This window comes from Heloderma suspectum, chromosome 1 (assembly GCF_057233095.1).
Source record: "Heloderma suspectum isolate Gila_16-S chromosome 1, 16-S_ref, whole genome shotgun sequence".
In the NCBI taxonomy this organism is placed as follows: Eukaryota; Metazoa; Chordata; class Lepidosauria; order Squamata; family Helodermatidae; genus Heloderma; species Heloderma suspectum.
This window is the reverse complement of record NC_139458.1, coordinates 79,373,931-79,394,301: the sequence shown is the minus strand read 5'-3', so window position 1 is coordinate 79,394,301 and position 20,371 is coordinate 79,373,931. Positions and strand designations below refer to the sequence as shown.

At 42.0% G+C, this 20,371-nt stretch overlaps 1 protein-coding gene across 22 annotated transcripts in view; it reads left to right on the top strand.

The window, feature by feature from the left end:
• The window catches only part of GPHN (gephyrin), a 483,693-nt gene that overhangs the window by 318,441 nt on the left and 144,881 nt on the right, over nt 1–20,371 (top strand). For all 22 annotated transcript variants that reach the window (XM_084848962.1, XM_084848936.1, XM_084848902.1 and 19 more), the window contains one exon: nt 7,661–7,795. In XM_084848962.1, coding sequence (XP_084705088.1) covers nt 7,661–7,795 — 135 coding nt within the window. The remainder of the gene's footprint in view (nt 1–7,660; nt 7,796–20,371) is intronic.

Below are 20,371 nucleotides of genomic sequence, written 5' to 3'. Positions count from 1 at the left end.
CTATTATGTTGCTTTTAGAACGGCAAAATATATATATTCTGCTTTGAAAGTGAGACAAGGGGCTTTGAATTCAAATCCCCAAATTGTGCTTATTTCAAGGTAAGATAAGACGAAATGGTTTGGTCTTAGGTTTTAACTATTAAATTTTAAGGGTTGTTGAATTTCTGGAGGTAACCAGTGGTGCTGGTGGTGGTTGTTTTGTTTTTGCTTTTTAATTTAAATGTGTTTTAGCTGTTTATTGTTTTGCAAATGACTGGTTGTCAGTGCAATAAAATCGAATTGAATTGAATATAGTCAACTAACTCATAGTCATTGGAATCCCTCCCCTAAGGAATAGAACAGTGAGAGCAAAAACATCCAGAAGAGTAACAATAACAATGGAATTATTAAATCCATTCTCTAGCTGCATTCCTTTGGGAATGAACATTAAAAAAAAACCTAAATATTTCTGCTTAAATGTTGTTATCACAACAATTTGATCTCCTATGAACAAAGGTGCTTTTAGAATCCTAGAATAAGCAACATTACTGTGCTTATGTAAAATAAATAATTAAATATTCCATATCCCACAGGTAGTGTGCATTACAGTAGCTTGGATTATCTCGGTAATGCTGTATTACTGTACATTAAATGAAGATCTGGCTGTTCAATGTGCAATTTAGAGAGATTAGGCAGTGTTGCATTATGTAACATCTTATGCTGTTTAGGTGTTGTAGGAAAATTATGATTCTTATTATTCTTATTATATTTATTATATTTATTACATTTTTTCCCATCTTTTTTCCTCCTTAAGGAACCCAAGGCGGCATACATAATCCTCCTCCTCTCCATGTTATCCTCACAACAATAACAACCCTGTGAGGGTAGATTGGGCTGAGAGTTCATGACTGGCTCAGAGTCACCCAATAAGCTTTCATGGCCAAGTGGGGACTAGAACCTGGATCTCCCAACTCCCAGTCCAACACTTTAGCCACTGCACCACACTGGCTCCCTTATATTAATAATAACAACAACAACAACGATATTACATTTATTTATTTATTTCTGCACCATCTAATAGCCAAAGCTCTCTGAGTGGTTCACAGAATTAAAACCACAAAGTGTAGCATAAACAATATAAAATATGAACACTTAAAACCACAATATAACAGTACAACCAGAATAAAACCTAGCAACAATGCAGAGATTTAAAATATGGATTTAAAACACCAGAGGTAAAAGACTAGGAAGCTAAAATGCTAAAATACTGGGAAAATAAAAAAGTCTTCACCTGCCGCCGGAAGGAGAACAACGTAGGTGCCAGGTGAACCTCTCTAGGGAGCTCATTCCACAACCAGGGTGCCACAGCAGAAAAGGCCGTCTTCCTGATAGCCACCCACCTTGCTTCTTTTGGCAGAGGCTCATGGAGAAGGACCCCTGAAGATGATCTTAGGGCCTGGGCAGGCACATATGGGAGGAGGCGATCCCTCAGATAACCTGGCCCCAAGTCGTTTACGGCTTTGAATGTTAATATCAGCACTTTGAATTGGGTTCAGACATGGACTGGCAGCCAGTGCAGCTGGAAAAGCACTGGCATAATGTGATCTCATTGGCCAGTCCCTGTTAACAATTTTGCTGCCCTGTTTTGGACTAGCTGAAGTTTCTGGACGGTTTTCAAAGGCGTATAATGGATTGCAGTAATCCAGACGAGAGGTTATCAGAGCATGAATAACTGTAGTTAAGCTATCTCTGTCCAGATAAGGGCATAGTTGGTATACCAGCCTAAGCTGATAAAAAGTGCTCTGTGCCACTGAGTTCCCATGTGCCTCAAGTGACAGTTCTGGATCCAAGAGCACCCCCAAACTACAAACCTGATCCTTTAGTGGGAGTGTAACCCTTCCAGAACAGGTTGAACATCACCTAGCTGGGCAGACGAACCACCCACTAGCAGTACCTCCATCTTGTCTGGATTGTGTTTCAGTTTATTGCCCCTCATTCAATCCATTACTGTGCCCAGGCACTGATTCAGAACAGCCACTGCCTCACCTGTGTTTGATAAAAAAGAGAGGTAAAGCTGGGTGTCATCTGCATATTGATTACACCTCAGCCCACACCTCTGGATAACCTCCCCCAGCAATTTCATGTAAATGTTGAACATTGTAGGGGATAAAACAGAGCCCTGTGGAACCCCATGGCATAATTGCCAAGGGACACAGCAATAATCCCCCAGCACCACCTTCTGGATTCGGCCATCCAAGTAGGAGCAGAACCACTGCAGTGCAGTGCCTCCACCTCCCAACCCAGACAACCTATCCAGAAAAATACCATGGTCAATGGTATCAAAAGCCTCTGAGAGGTCCAGGAGAATCAACAGGGTCACACTCCCTCTGTCCCTCTCCCCGCAAAGGTCATCCCACAGGGCGACCAAGGCAGTTTCCATTCTAAAACCAGGCCTGAAGCCACTATTAAATATAGTGAAAGCTAAAAGAATAGAGAACAAGCTCTCCTCTGCTCATCTTGTATTAATTGGTAACCAGTCAGAGTTCTTCCCCAAAACTCTGAGCCAATTCAAAGATCAGAAAAATGACACTGCAGTCAAAAATTATCCATGCACACACTTCAGCAAGTCCAGGGGCTTCCTGTGGTGGGCACCCTCACACACACAGTTTTCCTGGGGGCAGCTCTTCAAGGCAGCTCCCTTGTGAGAGCAACAGAGAAATGTGTCTGTCGCTTTGCCCAGAGGGCTGTTGAAGGTTTGTCTCAGGAAAACTGGTGGTGAGAGGGGCAAAAGCCAACTCCATGCAGGGGACCATACAGGCAAGAGGATCCTCCATAGGGGCTGGCCTTTTGCCCCTCAGCAACACTTTTCCCAGTCACAGCTCCTCAAACCAGGGTTTCGCTGGAAAGTATTCTCCAACTCAGAATTTAATTAACCTCGGGGCTTCTACAGCTCATCATCCTTTGGAGCAAGTATTCCCAGGCCCCTGAAACTCATTCTCAGCAAACTTCACTAGCATCTCTATTAAATAGTGCCTTACATTTATGCTGATTACATGTTAGATGCTGAAATTTTACTGATGGATCTTATGTACATCAGATGACAACATTTTTATCATAATGATCCCGCTCAACATTTCATAAAGAGGTGAAGATTTGTTTCCCATACTAGTTGATTTTGGATTGATGGGGCCAGATATCAAGCTCATTTTGCAGTCGTGACATATATCTATTCATAGTGTTAATCAAAAACATTATGTAGCAGCAGCCTGTTGGTTTACCTTAGATTTGAACCTGTGACATTAGGATGAAAATCTCCTTATTTTGTTTATAATCCTGTGTACTTCCATAACTTATTTATTTTAAAATATTTATAGCCCACCTTTCTGCATGACAGCAGGTCCCCAAGGGACCTGACAATAAGCAAAAGTAAATTGACATGATTATTACACAATTTTTAAAAAGGGAATGGTGACTCATTAAGGTTCTGTGGAGATGATGATGTAAATATGTACTCCCCTGGCCTTAGACATTACTGCTGGTGGTGTGGCTGTTCCAACTGCTGCTCTTCAAAGGTTCCATGGTAACCAGAGGGGAGAATTCCCCACTCCCCAAAGTGTGGTACCTAGCAGTCAGAGCCAGGCAACACCAGATGTTTTGGTCTGATGCTGGGGCAGGAGCGAGGGAGCACCTGGGCAGCAGAATAGTCTGGTGCTCATCACTCGTCCTTGTGACAAGGATTGATTGATGAAGGCTCCATGAGGATGATGGTGTAAAATTCCCATTGCCCTTGGTCTGATCCAGCATCAGACCATATGTTTATATTCTTATGGTCTTAATGTTGTTTCCGCTGTGGCTGTTCCGTAAGTGCTGGTTTTAGCTTATACAGGTCTAAAAGGCTTGGTATCAGGATGACTGAAGGACCATTTTTTCCAGTACAAATCTATTTCTTATTTGAGCTCATCTTCTGAGGCTCTGCTCCACATGCCCACACCTTGGGCAGTTGGGAATGAGAGATAGGGCATTTTCTATGGTGATGCCAGGGATGGATGGATGGATAGATCAGTCTAAATTTGGTTCATCTCGCTTTCATGTGTCTTCAAAGCAAGATCCATTCCATCCTCTTTCAGCGTTAACATAGAGATTTTTTGCAATCTGCATGAAATTTTGCTGTTAAAAATAACTACTGAACTGCTTACAGTTTTGCAAGATGGTCAAAGAGCTGTTTTTTAAATAAAAGTTCTTTTTTAACCAGGTAATAGCTGCTCCAAACAACTAGAAAGCCCAGCTGCTGCTGTCCGCATTAAAACTGAGGTTGCAAGTGCCCCTGGAATGACAGGTTCCATACTTTCCAGGGAACATGTTTGCTCCCATGTACCCATACAGCAGCCATCTTTTTTCCATACAATGTACCCACAGGGGCAGCCATGGGTGGTACCCAACTAGTGTGTTACCTGAACCAAATGGCATCCTTCAGCAGAACGGATTCCTCCTTCCCTCCCCCAATCGACTCTGAAGGAGACTTTCTGGAGCAGATTTGGGGGGAATGCAGGGGGCCCACAGGGCGGAGGAGAGAAAGCGAAAGTTCTGTTGCACAAGCAGAAGCCCACTTTCACAACATTGGCTATCAACCAGTCTTTTATTCCATACAAGTTCCCTGGAAGGAATGCTACTCATTGCTCTCAGAGGCACTTGCAACCTCAGTTTAAGCGCATGTGGGAGCAGCTGTGATTTCTAGCCATTTGAATTGGCTGTTACCTAGTTTTTAATATGGTGTGTGTGTGTGTGTGTGTGTGTGTGTATTTAAAAGCACCCTTGGACCACCTCATGGGATTTATTGGTGAAGAAGGTCTGTGTTCCAATCTGCACATTAGCCTGGGAGGTATAGATCAGGTGAGTCCACTTGGGAAAATGGACCAAATTAATACAGACCCCATCCCCAGTGGTGCCCTACTTGTGGAATGCCCTCTGCAGAAATATTTGCTTGGTGCCAACTCTGTTACCCTTTAGGTGACAGGTCAAAACTTTATTTCCCCAAACATGTGATGTATTTTTTATTGGTTCTTTTCCTTTTTGCATATAGATTTTATAGTTTATGTATTTGGATATTTATTACTATTCAGTAAGGTTTTCTAAGCCACCTTGGACACTGATAAATTGAAAAGTGGGATATATATGTTTTCAATAACTAAGATAGGCAGAGGGCTCTGAGATCGGAGCCCTCCATCTATCCGGTGCCCTGCCAGCAAGAGCCAGGCAGGGTAGGAGGAACAATGGAGGCAATTTTGCCTCCTGTTCCTCCTAACAAAAAACAGTTTCAGCTAGATAGGTCTCTGAGCCTGTCTATCTGACTCACTGCTGGTGGATGGGGATGGCGACGGAGAGGCTGGAGGATCCTGCAGATCCACACCTTTTCTTTCCCTTCCCCATCCACCATCCCATCCCCTTTTTGCTCTTCCTGAGCTCTTCTGAGGTGGCTGTTGCAGCCTCGGAAGAACAGCTGCCACAAACCTTTCCACAGCAGCTACGAGGGAAGAGGGGAACAGTCCAATATTGGATTCCCATTACTGAGGTCGCAGCAGTGTCTATGGCCTTGGGAGTGGGAATCTGCCACATCCTATGGTCCCTGGGAAGCTCTTCCAGGGAGCATAGCTTGATTTTTTCATTTAGAGGATATTGTGGGATAGAGAGCCAAGTAAAGACCCGGAGAGCTTCGGCTATTGGGCAGTATAGAAATGAAATGAATGAATGAATGAATAAATAAATAAATTTCCATTAATGAGTTTCTTATTTATATATAATTAAAATCTGACTGAATGGTTTGGGAGTGGATTGAGAGACCCAAGATGTGTTTTAAGGTGCGGGGGCTCAAAGTGGTCACGGTGTGAGGAATGTTGCCTACTTTTCAGGCACCTGTTTACATCTGGTTATTTAATGGGCAAATAATAAAACTCTAAGCTTTTTTTACATTGTCCTGAAAGTAATCCAAGCATCAGGTTTTTCTTACAAATTCTATAGATATATTAATACTAAAATCAATGTATGTCACAAAAAATGGTTATTTTATGTATAATATTCTGTGCTTGGTGACAATTTACAAAACACAAATGCAAGAAAAACACATGATCCAATACGTTTACTCAGAAGTAAGTCTCACTGAGTTCAACCCAATGAGGTTGGGAAACCAAGGAAAAGGAGCAGGTATCATACCGATGGTTCTTAGAGAAAGCAAACTAGCAAGAATTAAATACCTTTTATGACATAGGGTCAAATCCAGACTTAGTTATACTGATTCCACTGAAATCAATAGAAGCTAAGGTAGTCATAACTAACTTAAGTCCCATTGATTTCAGTTGGTCTACTTTAAGTATGACTAAGTTTGGATCCAACACATACATCCCAATTTTTCAAAAAGTAACAGATATATTTTTACATGAACCTTCTCTGAAAGACAACATTAGTGGGGTCAGGGATGGGAAGAAGGAGCCACTTCTCCCTTCACTCACATAAACCAGAAGCAACTCTCAGCTTTTCCAACATAAGCTAACCAGCCAACCGAGCTGTATCAAGAGCCAAAAACAAAACAAAAACCACTTCCACCATCCAAATACATCAGCTAGCAACAAGAACATTCCTGGTGCTCAGTTACGTTTCCACACTTCGGGAGCTAGAAATACTTCTGTGGGTACATACGTGCATGCACAATGAAACACCAATTCATTAATATTTAATCATGGAAAAAGACAGCAAGGGGTGGGGGAGAAGAGCCTAAGCTTAAAAAAAAAGTGGGCTTTAAAAAAAAAAAGTGGGCAGGGAAAGAGAGTGGAGCAGGCTGCACGTCATTTTTTATTTATACTCCTTCCCCTTGCCATTAGAGACAGATCTCTTGTAATGTGTGGCTTCTCATAGAGGCATTTTACCCATTCAGTTTTATTTTGTGTTTCCTTTGCATTTCTTCTGTGCGTGTTGGATTGTTTCCCTCCAATCTGTAAATAGCGCAATTTACCCAATACTAGTGGAGGCCAGTACAGGCATTTATTTAATTAGCCTAAAAGCCTGTGCACACTTACCTGGGAGTGAGCCCCACTGAACTCAGTTGGATTTACTTTTGAATAAACTTGCATAGGTTTGGGAACTAAGATGATAAGCCTACTCTATTTCAAAAGGCAAAGGAGGATGTAAATATTAAATTAAAAATTATATTGAAAAAGGGATCCCAACTGTATGGAAAATAAAAAAGTTCATGAATATTATAGAATGGCAGGAGAACTAGAACCTCATTTTTCAGAACTCAGCCTCTCCACTCTCAAGCTCAATTCTCTCTCTCTCCACCATTAGCTCTTCTCACCTTTTCTTCTCTCTCCACATCTTAGGTTTTCCTCTCAAGGCACAGCAAGGAAGGTTCTGCTGTCAGTTGCTGCTCCTACAGAACCAGCTGACTTTCCATCTCCTTTATCAATCAGTCTTGACTGCTACAACAATATTTTTGCCCCATCATCCAGGGTCCCTGCATGGATTGCTATGTGAATTACAGATAGATTACAGTATTGCCAGATTAATTGTGAGGAAGAATGGAGGAAATACACTATGATAGGCTGCTTTGTATATAAATATTTGAATATTGAACTATTTTATAATTCAGTAAGATTTTTGACAAATTAATTCAATTTATTTTCATGTTTAGATTCCAGATTCCATCATATCTCGTGGTGTTCAGGTGCTTCCACGAGACACGGCCTCACTTAGCACTACTCCTTCAGAATCTCCTCGTGCCCAGGCCACCTCTCGTCTCTCCACTGCTTCCTGCCCAACACCAAAAGTAAGTACAGTGCCTAGCCAACACAGATGGGATGTGTAATCTGTCTGACGGCTAAATGCCTTCTGCTACTCAAGGTTAGCTTGCATGCAAGGTTATACTGTTAAGAGTGATAAATGAGTGAAAGATAGCATAGTTCACTTCTACATGTATTGCTTACCCAAGCAATGTTGTGATACAAGAAAGAGAGTATGAAAGGTCTTGTTCTAAATTGTTGCTGTTCTATTGAACCACTACTGTTAAGCCTGCCATGCTATACTAAAGGTTATCATATCTGAAAGTGCTCCTCTTTTTCTTTGTTGAGAAAACTGGTATCTTCTACCCGTGAAGATAATTGTAAACCCTTGCAGTGCTGTATTTACCAAGGAAAGGACATATAGCCCTGCCTCTCAGTAATAGAATGGGACTAATAGTATGCTTTTTGTAAAGGCATCTATGCCTCCTTGAGCTGTGGCATTTCTCCAGCTAATAATTCTCCACCTTATTAACATATTTAAAATACTTTCAAGCCAAACAATTTTACCTAACTTGGATACTTGCTGCCTCCTCTTTGGAAACTCTAAATTATATAGAAAGTTTTAATGCCAACCTTTGAGACCACTAGTCAGTATTTGAGATATTATTTCACACTGACTATACCTATGCAGGTGATCCAATATGTTTGGTATAATATTCAGTGTACAGTATATTTGTAGTAAAGTTGGGCAAGTAGCAAAATCAGTAAAGGTACCATAATTTCTTCAGAACATGAATTCTTCATCTTTGTTCAATTGGTACTTTCCATATCACAAAGCTTTCTTTCTGACATATTGAATATTACCATGTTTAATAGAGGAAATGGTAAACAAGTGTTCCGTCTTATCTAAATTGATCATGGTTTTTGGAGATTACTCTGCCTCTTAAAATGATTGCAAGCGTCTGATGATTAATTTTTCTGACTATTCCATTCATTTTCTGTCAGCAAATTATATTAACCTATACCCATTATCTTTGTTTAAACGTTTTGGCATTTATTATGCATTACAGAGGGACTGCTGAAGAGCATAAAATAGGCTTCACATGAAAGCTTGTTTAAAGCTTTAAAATTTAATTGTAATTGAATTTGTTTCTACCATTAGGTTTTTTCCCACAAAATAAACTGAGACATTCTTCAAGATACTATTATTGAAAGAAAGCCTTGAAGTTTATTAAACTTGAATGAATAAGTAAAAACTCTAGGTTCAGTTGTTGAGGTCTGTGCCTTAATTTCTCTGTGTAGGAAAAAGCATCTTAGTAGAAAAGGTGCAGTTTTTAGAAACTGAGTTTAAGCAGAATTGTAATGCTTCACATTTATTTGTCAGTTGCCGTTATTTGGAGGAAATAAAACCAAAGAGATGCATGAATTTTTACACTGACAAATGATTACTTTCAAAGGAGGATGCCATAGGGAAAGTACATGCAACTATAGTAAAATGGTGTTTGGATGTTTTGCAGGCTAGTATATATGATCTGAAAAATAGAAAATATCCATGCTAAGGTATTGTCTTCAGAAAATTAAAATACACAAAGAAGCTAAAAGAGAATATGGAGTGGCTGACATTTCTTACAACCAAGAACCATAATTCCCTTGTATGAATATTATTTCTCATTATGTGACCAGGAGTATTTCAAAACAGATTAGAGCAGTTGCTGTCAAACTTTTTAAAACCCCATAACTATTTTGCAATTATTTAATCAAGCAGTCTCTTATTTAACCAAATCAAATGGTCTCTTTTCCCCAATCCATATGGACCAGTATCCTCATATATAAAGCTATCTTAATCAGGTCCATCTAGGCAAGTATTGTTTATGCCAGCTGGTAGCAGCTCTTCATGGACTCAGACAGAGGACTTTCTCACCCTTGCTTGTTGTCGTTCAGTCGTGTCCGACTCTTCGTGACCCCATGGACCATAGCACGCCAGGCCTTCCTGTCCTTTTTTCAACTGGAGATGCTGGGGATTTAGCCTTGGTCTTTCTGCATGTAAAGCATATAATACAACTGAACTAAGGAGGCCCCACAATCTTTGATGCTACATGGTCCATGTTTTACTTTTCCTCCAGTTCCCCTGCTGACTCAAAAACTATATGACCTTAAATTTTCACATACCAGCCTGTTCCCAAAGTTCCCAAATCTGTATATATGCACCCATATATTTAGTGATCTGATCACACATACTGTGCCAGCCCTGAAATCCTAACCATATGTACATGTAAAAGTCAAATAGCAGTGCTGGGTTGGACAGCTGGGAGATTTAGTGAGTGACCAATGTACCATGGTGATTTCTATCCCATTGTGGTTGGGGAAATGGGACAGGAGATATTTAGCCTTTGGTGCAAGAAGATCCATGGTTCAAGGCTCATGATGGAAAAATCAGAGGAAATTCAGATTTGGCTGAATAAACCAATTTTCTCCTGTCCCTTCTGGTAGGTGCTTGAAGAATCCCACCACATATATCTGTACTTGTTCTTTGTACTTTACTCAGGGCAGTGAATACTTTCCAAAACACTTTCAATCCTACTAGAGCAGCTTGGTCTGTCTGTTGCAAAGTCCTCTCTTCATTAGTAACTAGTAAAAGGTGTTTCAGTGGAGGATTCAAAAATCCCATTGGTGATTACTTACAGACTTAAAAAAAGCTTTTTAAAAACCTTTGTTGCTGTAAGCCAGATTCTTCTGACAAGTTGGAGACAACTTTTTAATCCTTTCAAAAGCTCTAATGGTTTATAGTCATTACTGGTAAACTCTGGATACCCTGCTGTTTCTATAGCTTGACTTGCTTAATCTCTTGACTAGTACTTGAATACCGCCAGATATACAAATGCTATACTAATATAATACTCAAGTTTTATGTTAATAGGATGTAACTCAGAGGAAAAATGCACTTGAGAATTCCATTAAATGTTACTGGGATGCTAGAATATTCCTTCCTTCTAACTTATGCTGAACTTGCACTGGATAGCTCTGGTCTTGTTTTAGGTGCTATCTTGTTGTGTAAAGTTTAAATAGTGTGCTGATTGTATATCAGATGGAAAATTATTACATCTGGAAGGTCTGAATTTTTCTTTTCCACTTTCATTACTCTTTTCAGAGAAAATCTGTCTAGTAAAATTTAATATTTTTTTCTGTTAAGAATCCTGGTGAAGTAACACCATGATTTATTTTCTCAAATCTGTCCTGATCTGGGTCACTCAAGGGTCCTGTTAAAATCACCACCAAGGATATGCAGTTCTTTGCAATATGAATAACACTGTGAAAAGAATAAGTAAAAAGCTGCTTCTTGCATCAATTTAGGGCATAAATATATGCAGTTGTATCACTTTCTTCAAAATCACATATTTTGAGTCAGCTATTTTATATTGTATACCAGACTCAGTTATAATAGCCACTCTTTCAGTAAAGCCACATGTTGAATAAATGTTGACATTTAACAAAATCCTCATCCTTTCTAGCTTTCTGGCATCCAGTGCTATAAAGGGTGGAATGTATGTTTAAAAAAAACAAAAACAAAACAAGTCTGTTTTTAAGGACATTTTCTTGTTCATTTTAATTTGTTATCTTAATTTAGTTTAATATTTTTTCCTTGCAGTAGGAATTAGTTCACTAGTAGTTTAAGGGCCAGTTCATTCATGCAAACTAGTTGCAATCCCTTCTGATTGTCCCTAGGTGCAGAATCACATGGAGAAATGTCAGTGTGAACTGGGCTGGAAATGCATATAGCCAGCAATAGAAGGCAGTACTTCTCACTATCGCAGTAGCTCTTTTTCCAGCAAACATTAGCTGAGAAATCGCTGCTTATCACTGCTGGCTATATCTGTGTACACCTTCAGCTCCACACTTAAAGGTTTATTGGGAAGGATGTGTAGAGCAAAGAAAAGCAGACAACTTGTATGTATAAACTGGCCCTGAAATAATTTTGATTTATCTATCTAAACATATTTATAGGCCACCTTTAAGGGTGACACCCTCTTATTAGGATGAACTGATTGAAATTGCATTTGAAAGCCATCTGTAAAATACATTTCTTGATAAATGTAATTTAAATGAAATCTAAAGTTAAATTGTATATAGCAATGGTAGCTGGAGACAGGAAACGTTTTTTAGGAAGCCCTCTTAATAAATGCCTTCAGGGGCTAAGAATTTCTAATAAAGCTTCTCGTTTTCCATTCTGCTACACCAGATTTAAGCCAATATAACCATACTTCAGTGAGACAGAAAAAGAGAAGAGTGAATAATGGTCATTATGACTAAGCTCTTTCTTTACTGTTAAATATTTGCACTATAGCTTACTTATCTAGCCAAAGGCTCTATCTAATTCTCATTTCAGAGAGCATGATGGGGAATTTAATTTGCAGAAGATTAAATTTCTCATTTAGTTGCTATCCTAACTTTAGGTATAAAATGAGTAGCAGAGTCTGAGAATGATAATCAGTAACTAGGTCAAAGATTTCAGTCATTTAAAAAAGTAAATTCTTTGTTAGTCACTGTGATTAATTCCAACCTTAACGTTATTACTTATTTCATATGTTTATTTTACATTGTTTATTTCCCCTTTATAATTTCTTTTCATTTCATTTCACCTTTATTTCATTTGCAAGACTTACATTTAGTTTGTTCTTTACTTCACTGTAAAATAGCACCCACAAATTTCCCACTTACTTTGGTTGTGTTTGCTGTCCTGTGAAGAGCAGCAACAGCAGTGTCGGCACTCAGAGGGTCATACAGCCCTCTGACATCAGTTGCCAGAGCATCTCCTATAAGACATTCTGGCCACCAGCACTCGAAGGGTCAGCCCTCTGAGAATGGTGTCTAAAGCATCCTGCTGGAAGTAGCAGCAAGAAGCAGCAGCAGGAAGCAGCTGCCCTTTCCAGCAGTGGAGGAATCGGCAATGGAGAGGGGCACAAAATTGTACACGTTCTCAGATTGGCATGGAACATCATGGGAAGTATCAGTGGTAACAGCAGCATAAATTGCCCCCCCCCGCCAAATACCACAAAAGCGGGGTAGGGGGAAGTAAAAATTAGTAGAGAGCATGGTTGGCCGCATCAAACTCCTTGGGAAGCTGCATTCAGACCGTGAGCCATGGGTTGTGCACCCCTGGTTTAAGGCAATAGCCAATACTTTACACTGGGCCCAGAGACATATTGACAGCCAGACCAGGCAAGCAAGAGTTGGATTAATGTAATCTCCTTTACCAAGCCAGCCAGCAGAATTCTGCACAAACTGAAATCCCCAGATTATCTTCAAGACAATTAGTGTGATAGCATAACTTAACCTTTACAATAAACATAGCTCAACTGTTCACAGCACCACCTGTGGACTAATACATACTGATAATTTTCAGATTCGAGTTGTGCGTTAGTGCATATTTGTGTGCATGTATAGTTGATTGAATATTTGACCATGGAATAACACACAGTGACTCATATGACAGAAGATGATGTGAACACAGTACATAAAGGCATAGAGGGAGCAATCCTGTGTCCCCTAGACAGCATTTGAGGGACATAGGATTGTTCAGTTTCCTGGATCCAAGCTCAAAGACAGGGCTCTGAGCCTGGAGCCAAGAAACTGTGCTTACCGGCTCCTCCCCTTCTCCCTTATAGCTGGTGCAGAGAAAACTGCACCAGCTACCTCTCCCTGCTCGGTAATTAGAGTGCGGACACGAGAGAAAGGGGACATTCCTGGGGGAGGGGAGGAGACCAGAGCAGCTGGTTTATGCCTTTTCCTGTTGCCACCCCAGCCTCCTTCCCTTGCCCTCCTCAAAGCCTCTGCTAGATGGGTGAAATTGCCCGTCTAGCTTAAATGCAGCACAGGAGGTGCAAGGTGCCTCCTGCTCTGCATTGGATACATGTAAACCTCCGAGTTCAGAGGTTTACAAGTACCCAGGGTGCAACTCATAGGATTGCTCCCTAAAAAGACCAGGATAGCTTTCAACAATCATACAAATGTAATACATGTGTGCATCCAAATATTATTTGATATAATATCATGTCTGTGTTAGCCACATACATAGTCCAACTTTTCACAACAATTGACCACTTTGTAAATATGTAATGAGTATTTTCAGATATTGAAGCATGATATTGTATATGCATGCACATGTGCACATATATCTCTGGGCAACTACGAAATATATTACACCTAGATATATATGAGACCACTGTACAGTAGACTTTTAATCTCTGTTCCACAAGGCTTCCCAGCCCAGCCCACAGCACTCATCCTGGCCATGCCAACTTCCCTGCCACCTCCCCCAGCACAATCTTCATCCCCATTCTGGTGCACTGGACAGAGAATTTTAAATCTCCCACCCAGCATGCTGTGATGGAGATAAAAGTTGCCCTAAGACAGTTTTAAGTACGTTGAGTTCTTTGTGGTATCTGTGCAGCACCCATATGGGCTCTCCACCTGCGTGGATTCAGGAAACTTCTATAGTTGAGGTTCATTTTGGCGGGAACCCTCCCCCACAGTCCTACTACACGTGTCCTAACAGGTTCTCACCCAATCTCTCAGTTCTCTTTCGACTGCCTTGCTGGTTGCCTTGTTCGTGCATCAATTTTGACTACTTTCTTGTTTCTGAGGTTTTTTCTCTCTTTTTATTCTAACTGATCTTTTCTACTATCGCTATTTCTTGCTGGTTTGGGTGTCTTCATTTATTTTTTTCACGTTTGCAATTGTCAATCACTATCCACTTCAGGCGGATAGCCCTCCAGCCTACTTTTCAAAAATGTGTGCGCTGTGGCAGTAAACTCCCTCCCACAGACATTCTGCCTATTTTGCCTTGGGGAGGCCCATGTGGTGGAAGTGTGTCCACACTGCCAGTCCATTTCAAAGCAAGCCTGTAGAAATTGGTTAGGCTGAAGGCAGCTCTTCAGAAAAAAAGCCTTGGAGGTGGTGGTCACTCCCAAATGGCAGTTGTCTCATTCTTTGGAGGTGGCTGTTGAAGCTCTGACTATGGCTTCACCAAAATCTGTGTCACCAAGACCATCTACTTGGCTAAGGATCGAACAGATCCACCAACCCCAGGTCGCTCTTTGACACTTTCAGTGGTGAAGAAGCTGACAAAAAAGGCTAAGATGTCAAAGCATTCTTTGGAGGAGCAGAGAAAGAAAAAGAAGAGCAAAGATAAAGAGACAAGGAAATTGTCTATTCCACTTCCATCACCTTTGTTAGACTCCCCAATTCCAATTATGTCAGTTTCATCAGTACCAACTGTCCCTGTGCAGCCTTCAGAACCAAGCCATCCAGCGTCGACATCAAAGGGGGAAATAAGGGACTTTTCCCCTATTCAGCTTCATGGGGCTATGGCCCCTCATATGCAAGCTTCCTCACCTCTGATTCTACATCAAAGACTTCCCCGTTCCAGGGAAAGATCTCCAGACTCAGTGCAGTCTCTTCAATCGCACAGAGGGGAGTTGCATAGAGATTGAGACTATCATGTGAGATCCAGGTCACCCATGTCAGAATGAGTCCATTATTCTGATTATCATTATCCACTTCAAAGACGGAGTTACTGGAGTGAATAGAAGTATCACAATTGAGAAAGGTACTCTGCTAGAGTACGGTACCCAGGCACAACCTCCCGTCAGTACCAAACAGTGCTATCAGCAACACTCACTCGAGAAAGAATTACATCCACCTCCCCCGATAGAGATTTCTTTCCTCCGCCACCAATACCACCACGGTCTTCATCACCGAAGGGCAAAGATCACCATCCTTGTGAGCTGCAACCACAACACCAGAGGATTTCACCTCCAATCTCTACTCAAGAGCAGGCGCAGCCAGCTTCAACTACAGTATGGGACCAAGGACCAAAGGAATCCCTCGCGGCCACAGCAGTGCAGCAATCTGATATTGAGGATTACCAGTCAAACTCAACGTCTTATTCATCTATCCCGCCTTCTATTTTTTTCTCCGAGGATGCCATCGGCACATAAGAGAGAGCCTCACCATCTGAGGATATGGGGAACTTTACTGACCAAGTTCTCCATATGGCTCAGTCACTGAGCATTGAAGCTCAGCAGCCAGCAGAGAGAGTACAAGTACAAGATCCTGTCTTTGACACCGTATACACAGAATCGTTGCCCTGATGGCAATACCATTCCTCCCCACTCTGCTACAAACATTACAACTTTCATGGAAAGCTCCATCCTCAATGGTGCCAACAAGAGCCTGGAATCCATGTACATAGATCAGGAAAAGGCGTCTTCTTCTTTGTGGTCTCTGTGCATCACACATAAGAGTTTTGGAAACGGGCACTGGCTGCTGTTGAAACCCCTAGAACTGCAATGACACAGCCACCCACCTCTGGGAAAGCGCCTCACACAGGAGAGCGAACAGAAAAAGTGAAACACCACCACCCCGCTTCCCCCTCTGTGCCAGCCCTAACCAAGGGCAGGACAGAGAAGCCACTTACTCCGGGGAGATCTCTTATGCTGTCTACAGCGAAAACGTCCAAAAAGTCAAATGCCTAAGTCTACAGAACCAGAGAAAAAGAAAAAAAAAGGAGAAAGTGGGAAGAAAGTTGCATGCGACACATTTGAGGGATCTACCTCCACCGTCTCCGCTGTTGAACTCGCAGATACCGACAAGATCCGAGGTACCGATACCAAGACCTGAGACAGAGGATGTGTCAATATCGAAGATCAACCTTGTACATATGGCCTCTACATCCAAGGGTGAAATCCGAGATTCCACACCGTGAGAGAGGGCAGGATATCACCTTACCTCTGTACTTACCTCGACATGGGAATCGCCCGATTCTAGATCTTCGCTTTACCATCCTCAGGACCATAGAATGGAGCCTACTTATGCAACTCATCCTCAACATCGATCACCGATGTTGGATTGGGAAAGATGCTCGGAGTGGTTGCTTCCTCCCAGACCTACTTATTACTGGGATGATTGGAGGCACAGACAGAATGATCACTTCTATCCCTACATGGACATGGATCCACACCGCCCTAGATCCATACCAACAGCAACTTTATCATGTCCCCCTCCAGATGCAATGCCTCAGTCTCAACGCTGAGACAATCCTGAACCACTTCAGCAGATGCCACCACCATTGCCACCAAGGGCAGTGCAGCCTTCAACAGGATGCTCTTTCAGCACATTCTGAGATGCGGGAGGAGGATGCCCCTTCTCATCCAGGGACATCACCACATTCTTCTACTGATTATTATCAGTCAGATTCTGCCTCATACGCCTCGATAGCACCATCAATTTCCTCTCCAGATGGAGCAGTAGGCTCACGGGACCCAATTTCACCTTCTGAGGACTTGAGCCATTTCTCCAAGGCACAATCCTTAGGGATAGAAACACAACAACCTGTTGAACATCCAAAGGGCCCGGTGTTTGATGTCATTAACACTGAACATCGATGCCAGTTGCTATCCCTTTCCTGCCAAAGTTGTTACAAACTGTGAAACAATCGTGGAAGGCCTCAGCATCTATGATGCCTACTTCAAAGAGGTTGGAGAGCATGTACAGAGTGCTGGAAAAGGACGCTGAATTTCTGTTCATGGATCTGTTCAATTTCTGAAGGTGCATGCATCTCCAGTCAACAAAAAAGGTCATAGGTTGGATTTATTGGGTAGAAGAATATACTCATCAACTGTGCTGGGACTACATGTTTCTAATTACCAAGCGATGATGTCCTGGTATCAACTTTTTCTTTGGGAAAAAGCAGGCTCCTTGTGTGATTACCTGCCTGACGATCAATGCGAACTGACTAATGTATTTCAATTGGAAGCCCTGAAATTGTCAAAGCACTGCAGCAGATTAATACTGCTAAGATACCAGGCTGATTGTGGAACAAAAGTTATGGTTGGAACTGTAGCTTTGAGGAGGCATGCCTGGCTTCACTCAGCCAGTTTGATGACAGAGGCCAGATCAAGGATTGAAGATCAGCCATTTGACGGGGCAGGTTTATTTAATACTGGAATGGACGAAGCGATGGACAGTGTACAAAAAGCAAAGTCTCCTGCAAGGAAAATGGGTTTAGGACACCTGCAACAACCATTCAAGCCACACCGTTGGTATCAACAACAACCTTATTATCCTCCACACCAACAAACTGATCGCTCTGCTGCCAGCAGTCTCTCTCTCATCAGAAGTGCCAATATCCATGAAACTGTTCTCATCAGACCCGAGGGAAGTTCGACTCTGCCCTAAAACAGTGACTTCTCCCCACAGAACCATCTTCCTCCTTGTCTTTTATGCCCTCTATTCAGATCCTGTCTGGCCCATTTTCTTACAAACTGGACTTCCATAACCTCAGAAGCCTGGTGCTAACCATAATTCACGATGGATACAAGATCTAATTCGATGCCCTCCCTCCCCTTGGTACCATAAGACACACAGTGCCTCCAAACATCTTAACAATGGAAACAGACTCTCTGCTCAAGAAAGGAGCCATCCAGTGTGTGAAACCAAGTCATCAGCCAGATGGGTTCTACTCCCGTTATTTTAAGGTACCAGAGACAGATGGAGGACTTTGGCTGATCTAAGATCTCAAAGACTTAAACTTCTTCATCTCCAACAAGAAGCTCTGAATGAGTATTTTATCAACGATCCTGCCTCTTCTGCGGAAAGGTGTATGGATCGCTGCAGTCAGTCTCGATGATGCATACTTCCATATTGTGATCCACCCCTCACATCAGAGATACCTCCATTTTGCCGTCGGTACAGAGGTTTTTCCGTTCCAAATTCTACCGTTTGGACTGGCCACAGTACCAAAAGGTGTTTACAAAATGCATGGCAGGGGTGTGCACCTACCTACGCGCTCAACAAGTGGAGATATACCCATATCTGGACAATTGGCTAATCGTTGGAACTTCCAAACAAGGTTTACCTCAGACAATAGCTCTCGTTTGCAACCTGCATTTGTTGGGCCTTCGCATCAATGAGAAGAAATCCAAGCTAAACCCTTCTCAAGAGATCCTTTTCATTGGGTCAGTATTAGACTCTAAAACTGCAAAAGCATATATCCCTTGGAACAAGCTTCGGCTGTCATCAATCTAGCAAGGAATATAATTAATCAAAGTGGGGTTATAGCTTTTTCAATCCAGCGGCTCCTTGGGCTTATGGTGGCCACAGTATCAGTGGTTGCATGGGCTAGACTTCATATGCAACCCCTTCAGAACTAGTTTCTTTGTGTTTTTCACAAAGCGGACAATGCTCATACGGTCCAACTTTGTATACCAGATGAGATCCTACAGTCGCTCATTTGGTGGACAACTTCCAAAAATCTTTCCCAAGAGATGTCCTTTCTTCAGGTGCTGCCTACCTGAGTTCTCACAGCTGACGCCTCTGTCCTCGGATGGGAGGGCACATTGCAATGCCCTGCAAGCTCAAGGACTATAGTCCACATCGGAGAGGAGGTGGCATATAAATCATCTAGGACTGCTAGCAGTTTGGAAAGCATTGAAGGCACTCGAACCAAACCTGAAAGACCAACATGTACAGATTGCATCAGACTACACAGCAGTTGTCTGGTACTTAAACAAGGTAGAACTCGCGCAACAGAGCTGATGTCTTTGACCCTAAATAATTGTTTTTGGGCTATTCACAGGGTGATAAATCTGTCAGCCATACACATCACAGGGAAGGAGAATGTGCTGGCCAATTCACAGAGCAGGACTTGCCAACTGTCTCATGAATGGCAGCTTGCACACAAGATCCTCTGCCACTTGTTTCATATTTGGGGTGTCCCTACAGTGGATCTCTTTGCAACTCCAAAGAATGCAGTATGCGACAGAGAGAGGATGGGCAGTTCTTCGCTAGGAGATGCTTTCCTCCTTCCTTGGACACATCATCAGTTTTACCTGTTCCCACTTTTTCTGCTGCGCCCGAAGGTCATCACCAAGATGGTTACAGACAGGACAAAAGGTATCTCAGGGCCATTACATAGGCAAGAAAAGCAAGTGCATTGAGAGCGGACTCTGTGCATTGAGAGCGGACTCTGTGCATTGAGAGCGGACTCTCCCTATTTGATCAAGGTGGTTCTACAACGAGACATTTCCTTTCTTCCCAAGGTAGTGTCAGACTTTCATTTGAACCAAGAAATAGATTCGCCAGCCTTTTTTCCAGCTCCCACTTCTTCACTGGAGACCTCTTTGCATACTCTCGATGTTCGACATACATTATCTTATTATAAATCATGAACTGAATAATTCCGTAAGTTGAACAGGCTGTTTCTTTGCTACGGAGGGAAGAAAAAAGGTCTTCCGGTCTCATCACAAGGATTATCCTCATGGGTCGTCCATACATTTCACCTGGCATATGAGGTAGCTGGCTTGGATCTGTCATCTCAGATAAAAGCTCATTCAGTGAGAGAAGTAGCTACATCTGTGGCATTCAGCAGAGGAGTGACTTTACCCAATTTATGTAAAGCCACAACTTGGACAAAACCATCCACGTTTATACGACACTACAAGTTGAATGTCCAGGCGAGAACAGACTGTGCATTTGGATGTGCAGTACTGTCTTCAGTATTACATTTGGAGACCAACCTGCCTCTGGTAAGTCAGCTTGTTAATCGGCCATATGTGTGATGCACA